At 36.3% G+C, this 25,796-nt stretch overlaps 1 protein-coding gene across 3 annotated transcripts in view; it reads right to left on the reverse strand.

The window, feature by feature from the left end:
- Positions 1-25,796, reverse strand: part of LOC150085010 (leucine-rich PPR motif-containing protein, mitochondrial-like) — a 380,604-nt gene that overhangs the window by 312,945 nt on the left and 41,863 nt on the right. For all 3 annotated transcript variants that reach the window (XM_090376735.1, XM_090376734.1, XM_090376736.1), the window contains exons 4-5: positions 21,242-21,363; positions 8,451-8,509 (exon numbers count right to left, since the gene is read on the reverse strand). In XM_090376735.1, the coding sequence (XP_090232861.1) occupies positions 8,451-8,509; positions 21,242-21,363 (181 nt within the window). The remainder of the gene's footprint in view (positions 1-8,450; positions 8,510-21,241; positions 21,364-25,796) is intronic.

The following is a 25,796-nucleotide window of genomic DNA, read 5'->3' on the forward strand; positions in this document are numbered from 1 at the left end:
GCCAGTTCAATGTTTGAATACTCGTCCATCCTACTGCCTCGGGAAATGGTTCGCAAATGCTGACTTCCAGCAGGATCACTGTTCACGTGACCTCCCGTTCAACGTCCTCTACCGCATGATTAAGGAATTTTGGACCCTGCAATGCTATGTGATTCCGATTCGTCTCTGTGCCCCCTACACCTCCTGCAAGTTTGTTGCACTGGTAGTGAATCACCCTATATAGCTATCCCCTTGGACATACATGGATCGTTATGCCTTAGAAAAGCTATACTGGCCCTTGCCCAGGGGATAGCATTTCCTATATATTTACATTAACACACTTTTTCATTTAACATATTTCTTGTATTTAATCATACTAACAAAGGCAACCCCCCCCCCACTAACTCAAATAAAAACCCTCTCAAGACTATCAGAACATTTGCATTGACATATTGCCTACAACAATTTCACCATCAAGCCATAGTCAATGAAAAGCGCGGCTGCGCAGTATCATTAAATCAGCACACATAAAACAACCAGAAGGCAGGAATTGATCCCTTTTCAATCTGACCACCACAGTACAAGAAGGAAGTAAGAACCTATTCTCATTTAATCTGATACATACCCGTTGGGCTTTGTGTTGCCTATCCCAGTTTGCTGATTCTGACACTATTTTTACAAAATTTAAATTTAACACATATTTTACAAAAAAAAGTTTAATTTAACACATCTTTTCTCATTTATCAGCACTTCCCATTTAATTTCTATTAATTTCTATACAATCACCTAAAAATTAAAATCAGGCAAAACTGGAATGGGGACAACAGATACGGGTAGGCATGAGACATTCTTTTAGTCTGGCTATCGGTCTGCTCAAAGCCTCCGAAGAAGTAGCAGACCGATGACCAAGTGGAAGAATATTATTTACAATTTTATTTTCATTGTTTATTTTATTTTCATTTTTATAATTTTATATAGGCCTTCCAGGCTAAAGCTATTTTACTTTTACTAACTTGTTAGTTTGGTCCTTATACACCTAATTCCCTACAGATAGATACCATTAAATAAAATTGACTAATATAATTTCATGCACGTATAATGCCTAATAGCATTAACGTTGCACACCTGATAGGTACCTATTATGGTAAACTTTACCAACTATCATTTTTATAGTCTTCAGTAAGAACACAATATATATATTATAAAATACTAACAGACTAAAAACTAAGGATTATAATTAAAGACTGATTTTGATGAATATTTATTTGGGGGACTTGAAATTGTTATGAACATCATGCAGTTGAATCTGTAAGCCATTAAAAAAAAAAACGCATTACTCATTGTTACCTAAGCACTGCTCAATTTTCTGCAGTAACAATGAAGTTATGAAATCCTCTGGTCAAGAACTATTGAAGAGTATAAAAAGGAAACTTTTTTTTTTTTAATGGTTGCCCTGCATAACATATATTTTTCATAACATATATCTAAAGACATCTAAAGATTAGCAAAGAATTAATGTCACGCTGTACACCAGATCCAAGCTTACTGATTAAGCAAAGTTAAATGGGCTAAAAATCTAACATAGTAATGGCAATTGCATTCTTATTTTATTAAAATGCAAAAAGATCTATCAACAGTATAATCACAAAGAAAACAGCTTATTTACTTAAATGATAATTGTAGTCAAAATAATTAATTGACAACTGTGACACTAATCTCTTCCAGCCTGTTTCAAAGCACTTTCCCTTTCATCTGTGACAAATGTTACCTTTCTCATCAAAGGACCAAAAGAATTCTGTCCCCAACATTTATTTTCAGCAGGCAACTTTGTTTTCTGCTGAACATGATGAAAAGATCTTAAGATTTTTGCAAATAACAGAATCATAGTAAAGGTATACCTTGATCTTTTATCGACAAGGTAGCCTACTTAGTATTATGTAATAGCTGAATGATGCTACTTAGTAATGGCTGAACGATGCAAAGAAGCAGACTTTTTTTTTTTTTTTTTTGTATTAGTATTAGGCATATAGTTCAAGGAAGCCACAAGCTTTTGCTGCACTGGCCAAAAAAAAAAAAAAAAAAAATACAAATTATACTCTTCCCTCTTCACACAGGTAACAATCCATTGACCTTTGAATTTCTTCAAACTGTGAGCCTCAACTACTTGTCTAATTTAAACTTCAAGTTCTGTAATTTGAATTTATGCTGGAATTTTTTATAACAGTGAAAATTACACCTTCATTCATTTTACTAAGCCCTCTCAGAGTCTTGTAAACCTTAATCAGGTCTCCTCTAAGGTGCTTGGTTGCCAAACTCTGTAGTCCACATAATCGAAATCTTTCCTCATACAGTCATCCTTTTGCCGATCTCACCAAGCAAGTTACTCACCTTTGGACCCTTCCAAGGAGCTCAATGTGTTTCTTCAGAAAGTCTTCATATTTGGACATGGTATTCCAAATGCATCTTACAACTGGCTTATACAGTGGGCCTATGACCTCCCTATCTCTATATATTATTCAATAAATCACTGATAGGACACCTGGGCTTTCCTGGCCAAGTAATTATGCTGCTCAGAAAACTTCAACATCTGCCTGTATCGTAACTCCCAGATCCCTTTCTTCCTCTACTGTTTTTAATTCAACCCCACCTAATGTACATAATTTTTCTGAGGTTATTCTGAGTTATTCATAACTTACTCTGAGGTTGCTATCCCCCAAATGTAAGACCTTACATTTTGACATCTGCCAAAAAAATGTCTTGCACTTTACCAAACTCTCCATCTCAACCACTGTGGCAGGTAATTTATTCATTGATCGACAACATGCTACCAAAAGATAAACTTTAGATCCAACCTTCTGTTATTCCCAAAAAGTTTATATTTTGGAACCTTAGTTCTTGTTTCTCCTACCAATGAAAATACACTTGCCTCATTCTCTTTGGAGCCTTATATACCTCAATCGAGGCCCCACTCCCAAGATGTTAAATTGTCAAGATTTACAGTTATTTGGCAAGCATACACCACACTGAAATCTGTTAATATCCATATTACACTAGTACTGGAGTCATCACTCCTTTTGTGATGACTCTGTCACTGTTAATGGAAATTTTTGAAATAAAGTGCCAATACTTGTTTAAAGCTATGCTTCAAGTTTACACAACAATACTAAATCAAAATTACAGCATAGCTGTAAAAAAAATAAAAACAAACAAAGGTCAGTTTAGTTTTATCCAGCTGCACTGTAATTTTGTTTAAATTAAGTGCCAACTTCATTTAAACAAAATGAAATGTCTTCATGCATTGTTGCATTACCAGATATTACTAAATTCAGCTTGCATAAATATTTCATCTTAACATGCTGATAATAAAGGACGTACTTTTTCATTATAATTATTATAACAGAGACTTTTTTCCCAACAGAAGACAAACTATAAATTAATGAATACATTAAATGCAAACTTAAATTGGGACACAGCGCATTTAATGGGCCCATGACTATAAAAGGTATGATCAAAATATTCAAAGCCTGACTGTATTACGAAACTGTAGCAAATTACATGTCAGGCACTCATCTAAACATAATAATGCATGAACCACCCATTTATCTGCAGTCAGTATGAATTAGTGCAAATTGAAAAGACTGTTTTATATGTTTTGTCACATTTTAAAATGAGAGATTTTACTCAGTGGTGAATTTGCTTCTAATTTTATTTCAAATCAGGAAAAAGTGAAAAAAGAAACTGAAGAAATATTAAAAAACAGCTTTCAAAATAGATGACTAAGGGAACTGTGTCCTGCAGACATTTCTTGGTACTTTCTCATATTGTGAGGTTTAACTTGGAAATCTGATTTAGATTTTTAGGCACCCTCACACCTCCAAGGTGTGAGGGTGCCTAAAATTGAGGGTTATATTGTTCTCTTCTTCTCCAGGGAGGTTTCAGGCTCTCATCTTAGGCTCTCCAGGCTCTTCTCTAGGGCTTTCCTTTCTGGTTTCCATCATTTGCTTTCTCCTGACTCTGCTTCAGATATTTTTCTGGGACTCTTGGCTGCTTAGGTCTGGCATCCTTGATCTCATGGACTTCCTGCTTTGACAACTCCTTTCCAGCTTCCTTCCTTGCACTTTCCTGAAGTTTAGATGGAACTCCACATTCTTAGCTAGTCCGTTTTTCTTTCTTAGTTGCAAGACAGTTACAACTTGGGACTACAGGTTTCGACAGTACTTGACTAGCAGTTATAAGGTTTCCTCAAATGCGTTTTTCTAGAAGAGATCATTACCATTCCTGGTTCCCTTAGCCATCTTTCATAATTTTTTGCTTCTCATACTTAGCCTCCCCTTTTCTCTGCTACTCTTAGCTATTTCCTCCCTTCACTGTCTTGAGCTTTTCGCACTCCCCACATTTTTGCACATTGACTTATTTTTCTCAACTCACTTGCTTTGTGGTTACTTTTTCTGGCACACTTTATTCCTTCCTCCTCTCCTTTTTTTTTCACTTTCTGTTATCCAACCCTTTTTCTGCTTCCTGCCAATCATTGCCAATCCTAAATTATTTTCCTCTCTTATTCACTGATTACTTTCTTTTTGATTTAGTAGTAATTTCCACGTAGCTTTGCTCTCTTTTCCCACAGAGAGTCTTATAGGTTCTTGTTTTCGAGAATAGCCACCTATTGAGAACATTTCCGGATAGCCCTGCCAGATTCAGTTTCCATCTGCTATTCCAGTCTTGCACTCCCTAAATCTTTATATGCCAGGCTGTTTATAGCATAGATTCAGACTAATCACTTATTTTCTCAACTTAACTGCATTCCAATATTTAGGTCAACACAAGACCCTACCCTTCTTCTAGTGTTACACTTCCTTCCCTGTGATCCACTTCTTTCATGAGGCCTTGACAATGTATCCTAAACGCAGCCCCCCTAAACTCACTGATTAAATACAAGCTAAACTAATAAACCTGTAACAAACAATGGAATTACTCCTTTATTCTTTCTTTCTTTGGAAGCAAAGAAAGAACTTACCAAAAATATAACAGCATTGGTCTATTAACAACTGAAAAATACAGTTTATATTAGACCATTTGGTAAAAAACTTACAAAGTTCTCTACCAAGTACAATGGACTTCTTTAGTCTATGTTTTAGTTCAATAGCGGTATGGGACTCCACCTTCAGGCCAAAGACTTAAGCAGTAATCTACATTATACCCTACATAAAATTTATTAATGTATTTAATATTTCACTTTATTTTGTGTGTGTGTGTGTGTGTGTGTGTGTGTGTGTGTGTGTGTGTGTGTGTGTGTGTGTGAGAAAGAGATAGTTTGTTTCCTTGAATTCAGACTACCTCCCACTCCCCAGCCTGAACAGTTTCCCATGGTGGATCTTAGACAAACTCAGTAGCAGCGGGGTTTGATACTTTACCAAGAAATTCAATAAACCAAATTTATTTATCAAGTGGATATAATGTTTTCTTAAATTAAGAAATTTTCTTCTACATTATTTTATTGAAAATCAAAAGAGAATCTAGCAAAGTAAGAAGTGTGATCAAAAAGCTTGAAGATTGAACTAATATTCAGGAAATGAATGAAGCTTATTTTCAGATTGATCTCCTTCAAAGCTCTCCTTGACACTGTAAACACTGATTCCAATGTTTGTGCAACTTCTGGAAGCATTTCTGATAAGTTGCTTTTGAAGTTGCTAATAGTTCCTATATCACATCTGAATAATTTTTTCAGCTGTTGCAAATCTATGACTTTTGAAGGGGTTTAAGCTTGGGAAACAAAAAAAAAAAAAAAAAAAAAATCACAGGGGGCTCAATCTGGGTGAATATAGCAGAGGGGGGACCATAGTGATGGAGTGGCTCTCAAGAAATTCTCAAATGGAAAAGACCAAGCATGCAAGGACATCAACATGATACAAGCATCAATTCCCAAAACCCACTTTTCTGAACATTTTCTCCAAACAGCAACATGCATTAACCATATAACTGCTTTGTAATGTTCATGGTTCGCTGCTTGATCACACAGAAACTCATAATGAATGATATCCCGTGGGTCAAAAAATATTAAAAGCAAGAGCTTCATAATTAATCAAGGTTACTTATTTTTTTATTTTTATTTATTTTTTTTTTTTCTGGGTGGAGTAATGATGAAAGGAACAAAAAGTGTGGGTTAACATGCAATATGCTGATAAAGAACTTAAGAGAACCTGCACTTTCTGTATTGATGCAAGGCAAAATGCATCACATTCCAAAATCTTGTGCTAAACTGACTGGCATATTTCACAAGAAATATCAAATCCATGGATAGTTAAACATTCAATCACTCCTAATAAAATCAAGAATACAAGTGATTGCATCCTTGGTTGTTGAAGGATAGTAAGAGTAAGGATCTTCTTCAACAGACACGCAGCCCTCTTTACACTTTGCAAACCACTGCGAAGTATTCAAAAGACACTACATCTTCTCTGAAACCTGCATTTTAACATTTGGCGTGTTTTTGTTGCAATTAACTGAAACAAATTTGATACAGATTTTCTGCTCAACTCAGTTAAAAATATGATGAAACACAAAAAACACCTTTTATTCAAAGTATGCTAATAATTCAAGCAAATAAATGGGAGGATCACGTATCACTGTCTAGATGAGTTGTCAAATATGCTGCAACAAATTGAATCTTGCTGCAATGTCACAATTTAAAGATACAAAGTCAGTCTGTGAACCTTTTGATCAAACCTCTTATAATAAAATAAAAAACAGCTCATATATATTCAAAAATTAGTTTTACCAGCCATCATGAAATTAAATTTATTTGACTTAGACATTCAGTGATGCATGTATCTTCACTTTCTAATGATGCTTTTCACAATAAATCAGAAAACACATCTGAGACTGGTGAAGAAATTACTATCGCACAGCCTACCAGATCCCAAGTTTATTTATTAAACAAAGTTCCGTGAGCTATGCTTATAAACTCGTACTAAAAATTAAAAATTATTAATGTATTTTGTAGTTCACTTTATTTTGTGCATGCATGAAAGAGATAGTTTGTTTCCTTTAATTCAGACCACCTCCCACTCCCCAGCCCCGAACAGTTCCCCATGGTGGATCTTAGACAAGTTCTAACTTCTCCACTAATGCTGGTGTCCCCCAAGGTTCAGTTCTTTCCCCCACTTGTATATTAATGACCTTCTTCCATTGACCAGAAATATTATCCATAGTTTTGCCAATGATAGCACATTGCATTCCAGTTTGAGTAACCTTGCCCTGCTCGATCAACTTCAACTTCTCCAATATCTACTACCAATTCCTTAAATGCCGATCTCCAGTGGGGCAAAGACAACTTAGTTGATTTCAATCCTTCTAAAACTCAGTCCTGTCTTATATCTCACAAAAAGGATTCTTCTGCTCCTATGCTTATCTTTGGTGACACTCCAATCTCAAGCAAGATGATATATCTGTTTTGGGGATTACCCTGACTTCTAATCTCTCTTGGCACAAGCACATTACAAATACTGCTTCCTCTGCATCTAAAAAACTTGGTTTTTTTCTTTCGCTCTCGACGTTACTTTTCTTCTAAACAGCTGTTCACTCTGTACAAATCACAAATCCACTCTACCATGGAATATTGTTCCCGCGTCCGGGGCGGTGCCCCTAAAATATAATTTCTGAAACAACCTTCCTTCATAAATTTTCTGAAAATTATAGTCTACAGAAGTTCAAGTCTAATGTCAACAAATATCTTCTTTCGTCTTCTCAAGCTCCAACCCAAGCATGGTACTAAGTACTATAGGTTCTAATACCTCTTGTGTTTGGGGGTTTCATAAAAAAAAAAAAAAAAATTAAACGGAACACCAAATAGAATTCAAATCATTGAGGAACATATCTTTCAAATCTTACCAGAAAGTGAAATGGTTTCCATAAATAATGAAAGCTACAGCTCCCCCCCCCCCCTTGAAATCACAATTCATGACTTATAAACAGAAGAATTTATGCCACATATATCTAACAACGTTTGGAGAATTCTAGATACAATAGAGCAATAATAGTAATTTAGAATCAACAAACGAACATTATAAAGGTAGTATCTATTACTTAACAAAACATTTCCAGAACCATGGTTTTCGTGTTCTATATTTTTTAAAGTATTTCTTAAACAGTCACATTTGAGTTAAACAACAGACCTTTTGAGTACATCAAATATAGCATCATCTCAACGTAACTACAAACAGAAATTCGTGCTTATTTTTATTAAGTAAACTCTTGGAAAAAATAATAATATCAGCAAAAAACTGAAAATAATTAAATCATTACTCTAATGAGTGCTATTTATCTAGTTTTCAATACTAAGCAAGACATGCAAAAGTACAGCACACCAGATCTCTCTCCTTGTGTGAATTTGTAAATTTGCATAAATTTACTCATGCGTAAATTTGCCAATTTTAACAGTAATAATAAAAATAACATGCAATTTTGACATTTACCTAGCTCCAGTAATATCCCCTTCTTGACAATAATTTGCAATAAGCCGCTGATATGTAACCTAAAATTAATTAGGAGAGATTTTGAAAAATTTGATCTAGTCAATAGAAATAATATTTAATAATCTACATTCATGATACAATTACAGCAAACCCCCGCTATTCGCGGGGGTTACGTTCCTGAGAAATGCCGCGAATACTGAAAACGCGAATACTGAGTTATGGCTCCCATAGTAATAAAGGGGTTCCGTTCCAAAGTATGAAATATATAAGAAAAACTAGTCTAAAATTTTGTCTATGTATGTATTATATGTACCTTCATAATATGACTATGTACACAGACAGTACCTAGTGAAATGCAAGCATATGGCATCAAAATGAAAATAAGAAACAATTTAATATTAAATGTAATATTTATTAGAAATTTCAAACAAATCTTTCAAACCAGCGTCTTTGCTAACTAAAAAGCCTATCCCGCCAGTGCTATCACCAGTTTCGCTAAAGTGTTGATAAGGAGTTTTGCGTTTTCACGAATGATGAGTGAATTTAACGGAATTTTATTTTGAGTTCGATCTTTTATCCACAGATTTAAAGCCTTTTCCGTTTTTTCTAATTTAACATCACGAGTTACAGAGCAAATTTTTGGCTACGGCGGATTTTTTCTTCCGATTTTTTGATTGATCGTACCGTTGACTCGTTGATTTTATAATGTTTTGCCACTGAGGAGACACTTTCACCATTAGAAATTTTGTCTAATAACTCAATTTTATTCGCTAATGTCATCACCTTCTTTGATATTTTCACATTTCTCTTGTTATTCGTAGTTATATTTTTGTAGGGGTTAGAAAGAACTTGTCCACAATAAAGTCACTTTCTTCCGTTAACACACTCGAAAAAGTCTGTTTTACACTGCAAAACAGTAGATTTATCACTTTTGTAAGCATATGAATTTATAAATTTATTCAATTTATAAGCATATAAATTAAAAGCAAACGACGAAACCTTCCATAACAAGCGCATAACACATATTGAACAAGGATTAGCGAGAAACATTCACGCTCGCGATTTTGTCACCCCTCTCCCCCCACCCACTGAGCGCTGTTTTGACCGGGAAAGATAATTTTAGCCATGCTCATGTTTTTTTATGGCGGAAAATATCCACGGCGCTTTAAAATTCACATTTTTTAGGTTTCATTTTATATTAAATCGGCGATCGCGAATACGCGAAACCGCAAATACAGATACCGCGAATAGCGGGGGTTTACTGTATTAAATATTAGTAATTATAAAGAAAATATGAACATCACTGGAAAATTCTCCAAAATAAAATATTTAAAATAAATAATGAACTCATGCTAATATAAAGAACAATCAAAATATTAATTACTATGCAAGAAAATCCTGGTAATCATATAAATCTTGGAAAGGCAAGAACTGCCACCCTTCTTTAGAATCTCAAAATCTCTTCTAAAGTGGGAAAGCAATCCATGAATGACATATAAAAAAATGTTCCAACATGTCATCGGGTTTTTGGTTTTTTGATTTTTAAGAGCATTAGCAACTAAGGCCATATTGCTCCAGGGATATGCGGTGGTCATTCCCTTACCTTTCCACATCCTCCGTATTTGGTGGTCATGGGCTCGAACTCTGGTTTAATCAAGAAGCATGTGTTACGCACTGCTGCTCCTGTCCACCTGGCTACGGAGGCACCACCACCATGTCATCGGGATGTCACCCAGTTTTGTACTACTAACCTATCAAACAAATTTAAGCAGTTTTTTGTGAGATAAATTTATTAAATATTAAAATTATATTAAGTATTAAAATAATATAAAAAATGTAGGATTTCTTTTCCCTCTACTTCTTTAAAAGTACTCTAACTCTGAGGTCCATGCTGTGTTTTTTTTCTCCCCTAGATTGATCAGAAGCTTGAAAGTTAATATCGATATTAAAATAGTACAATGATGCAAGGAACTTACTGCAGCATCTGTCATTAAAATAATATAAAAATAAACATTAATGAAATAAAATAAAAATGTCTCCCAAATTTAATATTTTATCTACTTCCATTAAATATTTATCTAATTTCTCTTTAAATTTACATAAGCTCTTCCAGTCTACAATTATATTTTGTTAATTTGAATCTATGTCCCCTTGTTTGCATCAGTCTAGAAAGGGAAGATCTGCAGCCATCATTAGGTTTGCATCCTTATGACTAGCATGCTGATTATGATTACCAATCTTCCATACCATGAGAAAAAGGGATTGAATCTTGGCCAAATGGGTTTTGTTTTTATGGTTTCTTCCCCCCCCCCCCAATACTGTGAGTTAGTCTCTCTTGGGTGAGGGTTGCATAATATATTTCCTGAAGACATAGGTTGTATATCAGGTAATAAAACAAACCAATGAAATCTTGTTGCCCTCTTTGTACCCTTAAAAGCAAGCCAACATTTTTGAGAAAATGAGGTCCCCAGATCTGTACACAGTATACAAGATGCTGTGTGACTCCCAATTTATACAGAATGGTAATTAACTCCATCTCTACTAGCAAAATTTTGTATATCACTAAAAGAACCCCATATGCTATCCTTACTGCCATAATATACTATTTAGGAGCATTCATACTGGACTCAATTACAATCTCCCCCCCAAGGTCCTTTTCATCTTCAACAGTATTGAGTGTACTACCCACCAGTCACCCCACATTTACTAGCATTAAATGCTTAATGCCATGTTTTAGACCAGTTGTATAATTTTTTTAAGTCTTATTGAAGCAAAATTTCCTCCTCCTCATTCACAAACATGTATAACTTAATATTATCAGAAACGTTTGACAACAAACATATTGTTATTGACTTTATGAAACATCAGCATCCTAAACCACACTTTTAGTCTATGACCGTAGAGCTGTGTTCACAGGTGAATTTACATGTCGCGCAGACTTAAAAACAAAGATTAACTGAAGGAAAAAAAGAACTCGGCCTTTAAGAATTCCTCCAGTTTCTCCAATAGCACATTAGCATCTAAGGCCACATTGTACCACGTGTGTAATATGTCTGTATATGTGTATGTTCTAAACCGATGAATGTTGTGTTAGCTGAAAAATTTGGAATAGCTCATGAGTGAAAGGGTCCCTCCTTCACTGACTTACAGGCAAAGCTAATAGCAGCAGGTTCCAATATTAAACTTAATAAAGGGAGCCACATACACCCTATTATGGAGCAACTTCTACTGCGAGGGGATACACTTAAATAGAAAGGGTGCAAGAATATTTGCTGATGCTATCGAGGGTGGGTCGGAAAACTGCTAGCTTGGGGGGATACACGGACTCATAGATTAACAGAAGCCGCTGGCAGAGGTGAAAGTAATTCTTGCACTGCTTCTATTGGAATGAGCAGCAGATTGGAAAACATGATGCAGGGTATTTCAGAGACTGATGGCAGTCATTGCGGTAAAAATAAACACATGGGTTGTGTTAGGGTAGCTAAGAATAGGAACAGGTGCATGTATACATGCACCTGTTCCTAGCACCAATGCAAGGAGCTTGGTAAATAAATTTGATGAATTTGAGGTGTTGGTCAAAACAACAAAGGCAGATATTGTTGGGATACTAGAGACATGGTGTCACACAGATATAAGGAATGCAGAACTGGAATTTGGGGAGTACAATGTGTACAGGAAGGATAGACAGGATAGGAAGGGAGGAGGGGTTATGCTATTAGTTAAGAAACACATAAAACCAAAGGAAGTGCAGCCAGTCAACATGGCTGGACAGTGCAGTGTAGAGTCAGTTTGGTGTGATATAAACACTGGGAGATCAAAATTGAGAGTAGGAGTGTGTTATAGGCCTAATGACTAATGAGCAGAATAAAAAATTGTATAGGGAAATGGAGTGGGCCAGTAAATTAGAGTCTTATAATGGGGGATTCTAATTTCCCGGATAGTTAATTTGTGGATTGGTCACTCACACACACACTAGCAAGACTTTTGTGGATTTATTGGATGATTGTTTTCTACATCAGCATGTTCAGGAGACAACTAAAGGGAGTAATACTCTTGATCTGATTATCAGTACTGCTTCTTCATGCATCTGAAGATAAAGGAATCACTAGGTGGCAGTGATAAGTGGTGTTGTTGTTGTTATGGGAGTTTAATGGTGCGGATTCGTACGTTGGCATTCGAGGTGAGCGGACGCTCTTAGACAGGGCTCCTCAGTTAAGTGGTTTACTTTTGGATAGTGCTTTTAAATATTTGATTTATTTAAATATTGTTGGATTATTTTGTTATAGGTTTTCCTGTAACTGTTTGATTTTAATAATATTATAGATATAATTTTTTAAAGTTACTTTCATTGATATTTATTTAATTTTATAATGGTTGTTACGAGATCTGCCTTAAACACGTCACAGGGTATCGTGAGTCACACGGAAATAGCAGATGGCGATTTACGGGTGAGTCATGATTTAATCCGTTGTGGAACCTGTGGAATGTTTTCCAAGGTCGACCTGGTGACCAATCCTACCTCACCTGGGGATTCTTTTCTTTGTGATCGATGTAAGGAGTGCACCGATCTTAAATTACAATTTGGTGCACTGATGGAACAATTTGAGTCCCTGAAAAAACGAGTGCTTGCCCTCGAAAATAATGCTTCTGGGAGCTCGTCAGGGACTCAAAACTCCAGCAATCTACCAAGTGTTGCACACCCGATTCGAGCCTCAAAACAGAAAAACCAAGTGCAAACTACCCTGGTTAGAAAGGACATTGTTTTATTAGGAGACTCCATTGTCAGGGAAACGGGGAATATTTTTTGTAATAAAGATAGGTGGAGCAGAACCAGGGTATGTCTGCCAGGAGCAACTATTGATGATGTCACCAACAGACTGTCAGATTTTAAAGGGGGTAAAGAAAATATTATTATTCATGTGGGGACAAACGATATTAAACGTACACGATCTGACGATTTGTTGGAAAAATACAGGACCATGCTGAGGAAATGTCGCGAGCTAGGCCATAATGTCTATGTGTCTGCAATTCTGCCGATAGGAGGGATTATATGTTAAGAGCCTTGTGGATTAACTCAAGACTTGAAGGAATCTGCAAGGCTTTAGGGGATAAATTTCTATCAGCATGGCCCACACTTGTAGGTAGAAGGAATTTGTTTTGTAGAGACGGGATACACTTAAACAAAGGTGGTGCAAAAGTTTTTGCCAGTATTATTGAGGATACCTTAAAGGCTCAGGGAAACTGCTAGTTAGGGGGGATGTGGGTAATACTGACACGCGTTTATCTGATAATATTGGTCAATGTAACTCTTGCACATACCTTAAGAGTTCTTATCTGTTACCCCAACTGGACGTATTATCTAGATGTTCTGGGGGCAAAGACGTTTCACGTGAGCAGGTAGTTAATATCAGGGAAGAGAGCCTAAAAAACTTCAAGGGTTGTGTTAGGGTTGTTAAATATACAAGAACAGTAAATCTTAATTGTTTATACAGTAACGTTAGAAGTGTCGTCAATAAAATGAGCGAATTCGAACTGCTGGTTAAAACAAGTAACGCGGACATAATAGGGCTTACAGAGACGTGGTGCCACCCGGAAATTGGGGATGATGAGTTTCAGTACGGCTTGTATAATGTATTTAGGAAGGATAGGTTAGATAGAAGGGGTGGTGGGGTAATGCTTCTTATCAGAAGCAGCCTGAGTGCGACGATAGCTTTCCCGGATTCAGACGTTTCACATGCTAGTATAGAGTCTGTATGGTGTGAGATAGTTGGAAACAAAGGTACAATGCGAGTAGGCGTAATCTACAGACCAGGTGATTGTGAAGACTATGACAAAAGCCTCTACATGCAAATGGAATGGGCAAGTAAGCGTCAATGCCTTATTATGGGTGATTTCAATTTGCCTCTAATTGATTGGAGTAAATGGGAAGGAAACTCGACATGGGGAACAAAATTTTTAAATCTACTAGATGACTGTTATTTGTATCAACATGTCAGGGAAAGTACTAGAGAAAAGAATATCCTAGACCTCATCATCACACATGAATCAGATGACATAACAGGGCTGACAGTAGAGGAACCAGTAGCAGGAAGTGATCACGGAGTTCTACGGTGGATGATGACGAGAGAGGTAGCAGAAGTAAAAGGCAAAGGAATGGGTTTTAATTTCAGAAAAGGAAATTACGATGCCTTAAGGTACTACATGGCCTCTATTAACTGGGTAGATATCGCGCAGAGAATGAATACAATTGAACTGTGGTACGCTTTTAAAACATTAATCACAGATGCCTTGAATGCGTATATACCATTAAAAAAATACTCCACGAGAAGGGTTCCAAGTTGGATGAATAGTGAAGTTGCCACATTACTTGAGCAAAAAAAGGTGGCATGGAAACGTTACAGAGCAATAAAAAGTACTGAAGCCTATAACAGCTACAAGGTGATGTGTAATAGAGCCACAGAAAAGGTTCGACAGGCAAAGGCAGTTTATGAGAAATCACTAGCAAACAGAGCAAAGAGGGGGGATAAAGAATTCTTCACATATATAAATGCCAAGAAGAGCAGGACAAACCAGATCGGACCTTTACGTAAGGGAAAGGGGATAGTAATAAATATACCAGCTGCCGTTGCAGATGAACTCAACAGTTATTTTGCATCGATATTTACAAATGAAAAGCCTTTTGTGGCAATGGGAAATTGTGGGAGCGAAGTTAAAAAATATGTAATTAATGATATTGAAATTTCGCAAGATTATTTAATGAAAAAACTTTCAAGCCTACAGACTAGTAAGGCTCCTGGAGTTGATGGAATATACCCTATAATCTTGAGAGAGGCGGCAAGCGAGTGCATTGAACCACTGAGGCTGGTTATGCGAGCATCACTAGACTCTGGGGAGATTCCCTTGGATTGGAAAAGTGCAAATGTATCTCCCATACATAAGGGTGGCTCTAAAAGTGAAGTGGGAAATTATCGACCTGTCAGTCTGACTTCAGTAGTAGGGAAAATCATGGAGGCATTGATCAAGGGTGGAATTCAGGATCATTTGGATCGAATTGAAATTCTCAAGGATACTCAGCATGGTTTTGTAAAGGGAAAATCATGTTTAACAAATCTGGTTCGCTATTTCGAAAGGGTCACTCACGAGCTGGATTTAGGGAATAATTTCGACATTGTTTATTTAGATTTCAGCAAAGCTTTTGACTCAGTCCCACATGAGCGGTTGCTTTATAAGCTGGAACAGGTTGGAATCACTGGGAAAATCCTTAGATGGATAGAAGGATGGCTTCAGGGCAGGAGGCAGAGGGTTGTGATAAATGGCTATTCCTCAGATTGGGTTGATGTAAGAAGTGGGGTTCCCCAAGGATCAGTATTAGGACCACTGTTGTTTTTAATTTTCATAAACGACATTGATGAAGGGATAGAGGGCGTGATGTCTAAATTTGCAGATGATGTTAAAATTGGTAGAGTAGTTAATGATCACTGTCAAGCTGAGCTTCTTCAGAGAGACCTAGATAGACTTCAAGAATGGTCAGAAAAATGGCAGCTGTGCTTTAATCCAACAAAGTGTAAGGTATTACACCTGGGAAACAGTAATCCCAAAATAACTTATTCACTTGGTGGAGTTCAACTAAACACAGTACTGGAGGAAAGGGACTTGGGTGTTACGATACGGTCAGACATGAAATTCTCTGAGCATTGTAAACAGGTTGCAAGGAAGGCCCATGGTGTCCTATCGATGATCTATCGAACTTTTGCAAGTAGAGATAGGGACGTGATAATCCCATTATATAAGGCCTATGTTAGACCACACTTGGAATACTGTGTTCAAGTATGGAGACCGCACCTAAAGAAAGACATCGAGCTTCTTGAAAGGGTGCAAAGAAGGGTAACTCGCCTGGTGAGATCGGCAAAAGGGCGTCCTTATGAAGAAAGACTTCGAATATGTGGGCTGCAGAGTTTGGAAACTAGACACCTTAGAGGAGATTTGATTGAGGTGTTTAAGGCTCTGAGAGGCATCAGTAAAATGAATGAGGACAAAATTTTCAAGATTATAAATGATGCTAGAACTAGGGGACATAAATTCAAGTTACGCGGGGAAATGTTTAGATTGGACTGCAGGAAGTTTTATTTTAGCCAGCGAGTTATAAATAACTGGAATACGTTGCCTTCATGGGTGGTAGAGGCCGACAGTTTGGGGAAATTCAAAGGTCATCTGGATAGTACTTTCGGGTAAGGGAAGCGCATAGGATGATAGGATTAATTTCCTTTTTATTTAATTTTTAATTTCATTTCATTATTTTTATTAATTATTATTATTATTTATTTAATTTTTGTTTTTATCATTGTTTTGTTCGGATTTTTTTTTTTTTTTTTTTTCTGGCTGGTGCAGCATAAGCCATAGGCTTTCTTGCACCATACGGCCGTTACTAATACTAATAATACTAATACTAAGCTACTATGGCTATAATGTGCCTGATAACAGTGTGCTTTACTGGGATTTACTCAAAGAGGTAACTACCATCAGGGAAAATGGGAAGGGTTTTTACTTTCGTAAAGACAACTACGGTGGTCTGAGACAGTATTTAAATTCTATACGGTGGGACCAACTGATGATGTTACCAACAGCAAATTCAAAATGGGAGGCATTCAAACAATTAATCTTGGAAGCTACGGCTTTACATACCAACTAAGAAATATTGTTCAAGGTTTAGGCCTAAATGGATGTCAGATGAACTAATGAGACGTTGCAGAGAAGAAAAATGCATGGAATACATATCAATTAATGGGTGACATGGAAGCCTATGATAGATATAAGCTAGTCTGTAACCAAGTCACAAAGGAGATTAGGCAGGCAAAGGCAGATTAGGAGAAATCTTTGGCAAAGGAAGCAAAGAAAAACAGCAAAGAGTTCTTTACCTATATAAACTCTAGAAGGAAAGGGATGAATCAGATTGGTCCACTAGATACTGATTTATTTGATGATCCTGCTCAGGTGGCTATATTTGATGATCCTGCTCAGGTGGCTAACAAACAAAATGAGTATTTTGTATCTACATTCACACATGAGGAGTTGTTCAGTGAGGGGAATGCCAGAGGTGAATTAAACTCTGGCAGTGAGCTAGATGATTTTGTAATAACTGAGAGGAAAGTGTAGGAGAAATTATTGAAGATAAACATAAAAAAGGCACCCGGGGTGGATGGAATCTATCCAGTTATATTAAAGGAGGCAGCAAAGGAAGTAAGCAAAACCTTAGCCATAATTATGACAGCTTCCTTGGACTCAGGGGAAATACTCATGGACTGGAGATGTGCAAATATGACCCCAATTGACAAAGGAGGATCAAAGGGCAACACAAGTAATTATAGACCTGTTAGTTTAACTTCTGTTCCAGGGAAATTAATGGAGGTACTGGTTAAAGAAGCACTGCAGGATCATCTAGACGAGACTTCAATTATAGCTCGGACACAGCATGGTTTTGTCCAGGGGAAGTCTTGTCTGACCAATTTGATTGGATATTATGATGTGGTCACAAAGTAACTGGATACAGGGAATAACTTTGATATCATATATTTGGATCTTAGAAAGGCTTTTGATACTGTTGCAGATTGATGACTGATGCACAAATTGGAGCAGTGTGACATTGGAGGCAAATTGCTGCTATGGATAAAGGGCTGAGTGGGAGAAGAAAGAGAGTGGAAATCAATGGACACTGCTCTTTGTGGACTAATGTTATAAGTGGAGTCCCTCGGGGTTCAGTGTTGGGTCCATTATTGTTTTCTGTATTTATAAATGATATTGATGATGGTATATCAGGATTAATGTCCACATTTGCAGACCATAGAAAGGTTGGCAGGGTTGTTAAGGACACTAAAGACTGTACGCCACTGCTGCAACAGAATCTAGAAAAGTTGAGCAGAGGGGCTGAGAGGTGGCAAGTGAAGTTTAACATTGACAAATGTAAAGTACTACATATGGGAAGCAGTAACCCCAAAGTAATGTATCAACTCTGTGGTACTACACTGACAGTGGTAGAGAATGAAAAGGACCTGTGGGTAATTGTGCAGGCAGATATGAAGTTTTCTGAGCAGTGCAGATGGTCTGCAAGAGTAGCTCATGGTGTCTTGTCAATGATATACAGGAATTTTTATAAGCAGGGATAAGGAGGTGATTATCCCCTTGTATAAGGCAAAGGTCAGGTCACACCTTGAGTACTGTATACAGGTCTGGAGGCCTCATTTTAAGAAGGATGTAGAGCTGTTTGAACGAGTACAGAGAAGGGCAACAAGGTTAGTGAATGGAACGAAGGGTTGCTCTTACGAAGAAAGGCTTAAGTTTTGCAGATTACAGTGTCTGGAGGTGATCTGACTGAGGTGTATAAAGCCTTGAATGGTTTGAGCATGCTCAATGCTGATTGGATTATTCCTCTTGCTCAGAATAATTACCTGAGAGGGCATAAATTCAAATTGAGGACTGACAATTGTAGGATAGATGTGCAGTAGTTTGCCTTTAGCCAGTGGGTAGTTGAGTGGTGGAAGACTTCCATCTTTTGTTGTGGAAGTTGATTGCCTAAATAAATTTAAGGCTGAGATGGACGGGTATTTGGAACAAACGGAGGGGTGAAATGGGAGCAGTTTTTTTTTTTTTTTTTTGGCTGATACTGCATTAGCTTGCTTTCTTGCATCATATGCCTCTACTAACGCTAATGCTAACTTATTTTGGAACATAAGTGATGGCAAAATTCTTATAATTTGACTAATATACATCCTCCCTCTTCCCCAGAGTCTGATATACACTGTGCTGCCACTTTATTAGGTACACCCCTGCTGTGCACAAAAATGGTTTGTCCCACAACGTTGCAAGTCACATGCCACAGTTGTGGATATAAATGCAGCAGAACAACCTTTCTAGTATCAGTTAAGCATACCAACCATAGCAAGAATGGGGAAAAGGAGTGATCTAACAGACTTTGAACATGGCATGGTAGTAGATGCAAGACATGCTGGACAAAGCATCTCTGAAACAGCAGTTCTCCTGAACTTTTCATGCACCACAGTTTCAAAGGGTGTATCGAAAATGGTGCAACGAACAGAAAACATCCTCTCAACGGCACTCCAGTGGAAGAAAATTGGTTGCTGATGAGAGAGGTCAGAGGAGGATGTATAGAATTGTGCAAGCAAACAGACAGGCCACAATGTCGCACATCACGTCAGAATACAAACTTGGATGTGCAGAACAAAATATTGCAACGGACCACTAGTCGCACATTGTCGCGAATGGGCTACAACAGCCGATGGCCACATTACCTACCTTTGTTATCAATGAAGAACAAGAGAGCACACTTTCTGTGGGCACAGCAACATTAGCACTGGACTATCGAGGATTGGAAAACAGTTGCTTGGTCTGACGAGTCGAAGTTCCTGGTGCATCATGTTGATGGAAGGCTCAGAATTTGGCAAAAACAACATAAATCCAAGGACCCGTCATGTCTAATGACAACTGTGCAAAGTGGTGGGGACAATGTTATGGTGTGGGGAATGTTTTCTTGACACACGTTATGTTGGGTCCATTGATAACCATAGATTCACATCTGAATGCCACATCGTATGTACACATCAATGCTGACCAAGTGCATCAGTTCATGTTGACAGTTTATTCTCAGTCAGATTCACTGCAGGTCTATACCTCCGTCGAATCTCAAAGGAACTTTGTGACACACTCATGTCTGCATGGTACTCCATTCCTGCACAACATTTTCAGCATCTTGTTCAATCCATGCCTAGACGAATTCAGGCTGTTTTGAAGGCTAAAGGAGGCTCAACGTGCTACCAGGTAGGTGTACTTAATAAAGTGGCAGCACAAAGTATAGCTGATACTTTCCTTCCTTTTTAGATGAATTAGCATATAATGCATAAATGCCAACTGTTCCACTGTGTCTGTCCATCCATTTATCTGCATACAATAGTGAATGTATTCACAATTTATTGTAAACTCCTCTTACCTGGTAGTTGTGCCAGAGTATAAACAAGAACTCTACTCCCAGTGGATGGATTTTCATATAATTTTATATTTAGCTCTTTTAGAAAGATTTGTCAAGTCATCCCTGAACTTTTTTCTATGTCCCCATGCTTATCTTTCTATTAGTCATTGTTTGTAGCCCACATTGTCATGCTTTTGTTGCATGCTTGCTTCTATGTGTATGTCTATACCATCCTTCTGTTATATAATAATGGCATGCGATGCTACTTTTCTTAAAGATTATAAAGGAGCACACCATCCCAAAAATGTCTATGTATATATTTTGTTATCACTTTTAGTACTTTTATCCTTTATCTGTATATTCTTACTGCTTTTATTCTTTAAATGCATATTCTTATCACTTTTATCTTATAAGTTTTTAATTGTATTTTAGTTTACCAGTATATTTTTAATAAAACTTTTACTTATTACATTTTGTTGCTTGTTACAAGATTTGTTTGTTGAAAATAACATATGTAAAAAAACACATTTTTAAATTTTCCATTAAAAAAATAAAAATCACATTTAATAAGTATTACAATCCCATTAGTAAGCTTCAAACAGGATTAAAAAAAAAAAAAAAATTACAGAAATGAAAAACAAAGTTGGTACCTATCAGATGCTACGCAACTGTGTTTGTTACGAACAGGGGTGCAACTGCAGCTGTGTTATAGAAAGTTAGTGCAATCCAATTCTTTTCTCTAGAAACATATCGAGTACATGTATATAAAGGACATATTATAACAGACAAAAGTTAAGCAGTTCAGAAAACTTACCCTATTAGGTACAATGCCTTTTTGTTCCATTTCTGAAAGAAATTCTGTTGGGGAAAATTTGAATTCATTCTCAAGGTAGACCTTCAGTAATGCATTATAATGACTTACATCAAGTGGGCAATCTGCAGATATAAAAATTTTAAATGAATAAGGCCATCTCATTACAGAAATAAGCAAATTACTTTAAAATAATGGTAATTTTTAATGAAAATGCATTTCAGAACATTTAGCATTAGCAGAGGCATATGATGCAAGAAAGCAAGCTTATGCAGCATCAGCCAAAAAAAAAAAAAAAAAAAAAAACTTGCACTTCACCCCTCCATTCGTTCGAAATTCCTGTCCAGCTGAGCCTTAAATTTACGTAGGCTCAGCCTTTAAAACTAATAATGCTGGCCGTGGTACCAGGACAGCAGAAACAGGTATATATACTGTAAAATCAAGCCCATACACTGCCACAAAAAAAATAAAAATAACCATGATCCAATTATTACTCCCTCACTTGAATGCAATAAATCTGTTGAGTCCTCTGAATATAGAAAGTAGCCATACAGAATATAAATTAAAATCTATTTATTGAGCAATTTTAGTATGCAAAATGAAAAACACGATAGCATAAATTGCATCAAGTATTGGGCATATTTCTCGTTGCTCATACAAAAAATGTTTTAGTATGTTTTAGCGCTGTTTTTTTTTTGCAAAATGGTAATGACAATATCAATCTTTCTTAGAGACTAGAATTTATATAATCTAAGCAAATGAGAAAAGTGAAAAGTAAAGCCAGGGGGAAAAAATCTTCAACAACCAGGTTTGTTATATACAAGGTGGCTCAAAAATACATGGCATAACTTCAGGAATGAGTTCCTCATATGTAGACAATAAAAATATTTTATATCAACATAGTTCCGGAAATGCTTGGTTTCCGAGTTTCGAAGGTCTGTCTATGACACTTAACTGTTCACATCACCTTATAATAATTGTTCAAAATGTCCACCTTCTGCCTGAATACAGAGTTTGTTTGGAAGTACATGGGGCCCAAATAACTTATCACCAAAAACACCCGCCCAGATGTTGAGGCTGAACCGCTGTTGGTGATGTGATGGAAGAATTGCATGTGGGTTTTCCTCAGCCTATACGTGCTGATTGTGAAAGTTTTGGATTCCGTCTCATGTGAACTATGCTCCATCTGTGAACATCACTAAGGCAGGAAAGTGAGGAGTTGTACCACACTGCCGCAAGAACCACTGGCAGAACATTACTCGCACAGGGTAATCTGCTGGTGACAAGGCATGTACCTGTTACAAGATGGTAAGGATACAGTTGGTGTTCTCGCAACACTCTCCAAATGGTTGAACATTGAACAGCCAGTTGCATTGCTATTCTGCATGTGCTGATTCCAGGAGTGGCATGCACAACATCCAAAATCGCTTCCTCTACTTCAGGAGTCGTAGATCTTGGTCGTCCTCTGTCAGCAGCACGAGGTGTAAAGGTCCCATGTTCACTTTACGAGGTGTAAAGGTCCCATGTTTGAAGGTATCCATCACACGCGGCGATGGATACCTTCAAACGTTTTCCTGTCTGGACATCTTCATTCTGGGAACCTTTCATGGTACAAACGATGAGCCTCCAGAGCATTCCCATCCGCCAAGCCATACATAAAGTGCATATCCGCTTGCTCCTGATTTGAGTACATGGTCGGAATGGAAAACCACCAGATTCTGTCAGTACCTTGTGATGAAGGAAATCACCTGCGGGAGATGAGACATTCCAGTTAATAAATAACTCGGGAACCAAGCAATTCTGGAACTATGTTGATATAAAATACTTTTATTGTCTACATATGAGGAACTCATTCCTGAAGTTATGCCGTGTATTTTCGAGACACCCTGTATAACCCAATAGGTACAGAGGTTGCTATGCACTATTCACTATAATTTTCTTCATTGCTATTCTATTTCCTATCAGGTCTTTAGTCCCAGACAGAATAAGTAAGCTCCTCTTTCTTCTAACACCTGAATGGCACCATAAAATTTGCTTTCATCTGGGTCTACCTCTAGGCCTATTACTATTCATATTTACTTCAAATATCTAATCTCCCTTCTCTCTTGCTTTCTACATCTTCATGTCCATCTAAGTTTGCTTCATTACTTCTAACTGGATATTTGTTAGAATTTTCTTTTCTTTTTTCTTATCTGTTAATTCCTTTTATTTTTCTTGAAACTCTAATTTCTGAAGATAATTTTTGATCGATTCCTCTTTTTCTTAAGCGGCTCTCAGATGCCATAGGTTAAAATGGCATTTAAAATAGGTTAAGATTTATAACATAAACAGATAATTTTTTATTTTCTCCAAATAAATTTAAACATCTCTCCACACTTTCTTCTTTACTTATTCTACTGTTTATTTCCATGTCAATTCCCAGATATACCCGGAATTACTAACTTATTCTAACTTTTGGTCATTTTAAAGTTTCCTCGTCTCTCCCAACATTCGAAATTTCCATTTCTGTGTGACTAAATTTCATGGCAACTTCTCTACAATATTTTATTTAATTTAGGATTCTTGAAGGTCTTGCAAAACTACTACTTAACAGCAGTCTACTATCTGAATATAATAGCAAATCAATTTTTAGATTTACACACTAAAGTTTTCCAGCAACTTGCATTCTTTTATTAAATTGTCCATGAAAATATTAGAATAATTAATTTGAAATGCTAGATCAGCGGTATGAAACAGCATTTTTATGGATGAAAACTACAGGTAGTTCTCAACTTTACAAGTTAATTCATTCCTAGCGCACGCTTGTAAAGTGAAAACTCGTTAAAGCAAGAATTTATTTCCCATAGACAATGTTAAAAATAGGGGTTACGTTATCAACAATGAAATTAGTTACCTAATTAGTTTATGTTTAAACAATAATTAATTTATCCAAAGAAATGAAAACTTAGCCTGTAAAATCAAGCAAATTATAATAATAGAGAAATTATTTATGACTTACAAACGTTAAAGAATGTTTGTTTATTCTTCATCAACTAAATGCACACTTGTTGATCAACTCATTAATTGGCTCGGCACTCGTTGGTTTGTTGCACAAGGAGTCATCTTCTTCAGAAATGCTTCGAGAGGCATTTATTTCCAAGATAACCTTTTATTTTCTTTATAAATTTCAATAGCATGCATAAGCATTTAACGGAATGCACAAATTGCAACTAACACGATTTGTGTGGAGTAACAAGTTTACGAAGCTTTAAAAAAAAAAGAGAGAACATTCTGAAAATTTGTTTTTTATACGATTGAAAATTTCAGTAAAGGGCAAACACATTTAACCATAATAACGTAAAAACCCACACAATTCCAGCTATCAGTATTTTCACAAATGCAATAACATCGAGTTTACTACCCATTTATAATTGCTTGCAGTAACAGAAAAGTCCAATAAACCAGAAAATGCAAATTATTTTTTATTGTTCTATGGTTGTGACTTCCTGAAATATGCTTTAGAAAAATGTCACAAAGCTGTTCAAAATTGGTTCTTATAACATATGATAACGATGAAAGTGTAGTGCATTTAATGATTTGAATTGGTAACTAATACAATTTACACTATAAAAAAGACCTTTTAGGGAGTTATATAGCGAAAATTTGAACTTCCGAGGTCGTTGAATGAATTACCAAAAAATAATGTGTTATTGGGTTGACATTACGATATTTTCACGATATGATGGCAACGGATTAATATTGTAAAACGAGGTACACTGTATTGTATAGCTACAAACGTGGTTTGAAATGCGGTATTCATGAATGTTTAGCATTCATTTTTTGCAATTAATGTTCACATTTTCAATTTTTTTGATACTTGATTAAAAAAAAAAAAAAAACTTAAATCTGGAAACTCGTAAAGCAAAAACTGCCTGTACTATATGAAAAAAGTTCCATTTCTGAAGGACCTTCTAAAGTATAATTTTATATACAAACAAACTGACTTGTACAAATAACATAGTCAACTTCAGTTGTGAAGGAGGAAACAAACTTGTTTCACAGTACTTCCAAAAGGATAAAAATAAATTATGTAATGAAACACTCTTATATCAGCTCACATAGTGGTCTGATAATATAGAACAAATATCTTGCATCAAATTAGTGTAAGTGTGTCATAAGCACTTAATAAACCAATTTGAATTATTCACTTAGTATAAGTGTTTCATTACATTATTAATCTATGAATAATCACCATGTATCCTCATTCCCAAATCACAGATCAAAATAAATCCAAACTAATGAAAAAATAAAATACACTTGGGAGTAGGGGGGGGGGGAGAAAATGACTAGTACAAATAGCAGCATTTCAGATTTATTTTTTCAGCTCACCCTTGTATATAAACAAAGAAATCAAACAATTTGGGACAGTAATAGTAGAGGCATGTGATGCAAAGAAAAAAGCTTATGTAGCATCAGCCAAAAAAAAAAAAAAAATTTTGCACATCCTTTACCACTAAACGTGTCCAGTTCCTCCTTGAATTTATTTAAGCTATCAACTTCTTGTTTATACTCCGGCACG

This window comes from Mastigoproctus giganteus, chromosome 6 (assembly GCF_048544385.1).
Source record: "Mastigoproctus giganteus isolate SK-2022 chromosome 6, ASM4854438v1, whole genome shotgun sequence".
NCBI lineage: Eukaryota > Metazoa > Arthropoda > Arachnida > Uropygi > Thelyphonidae > Mastigoproctus > Mastigoproctus giganteus.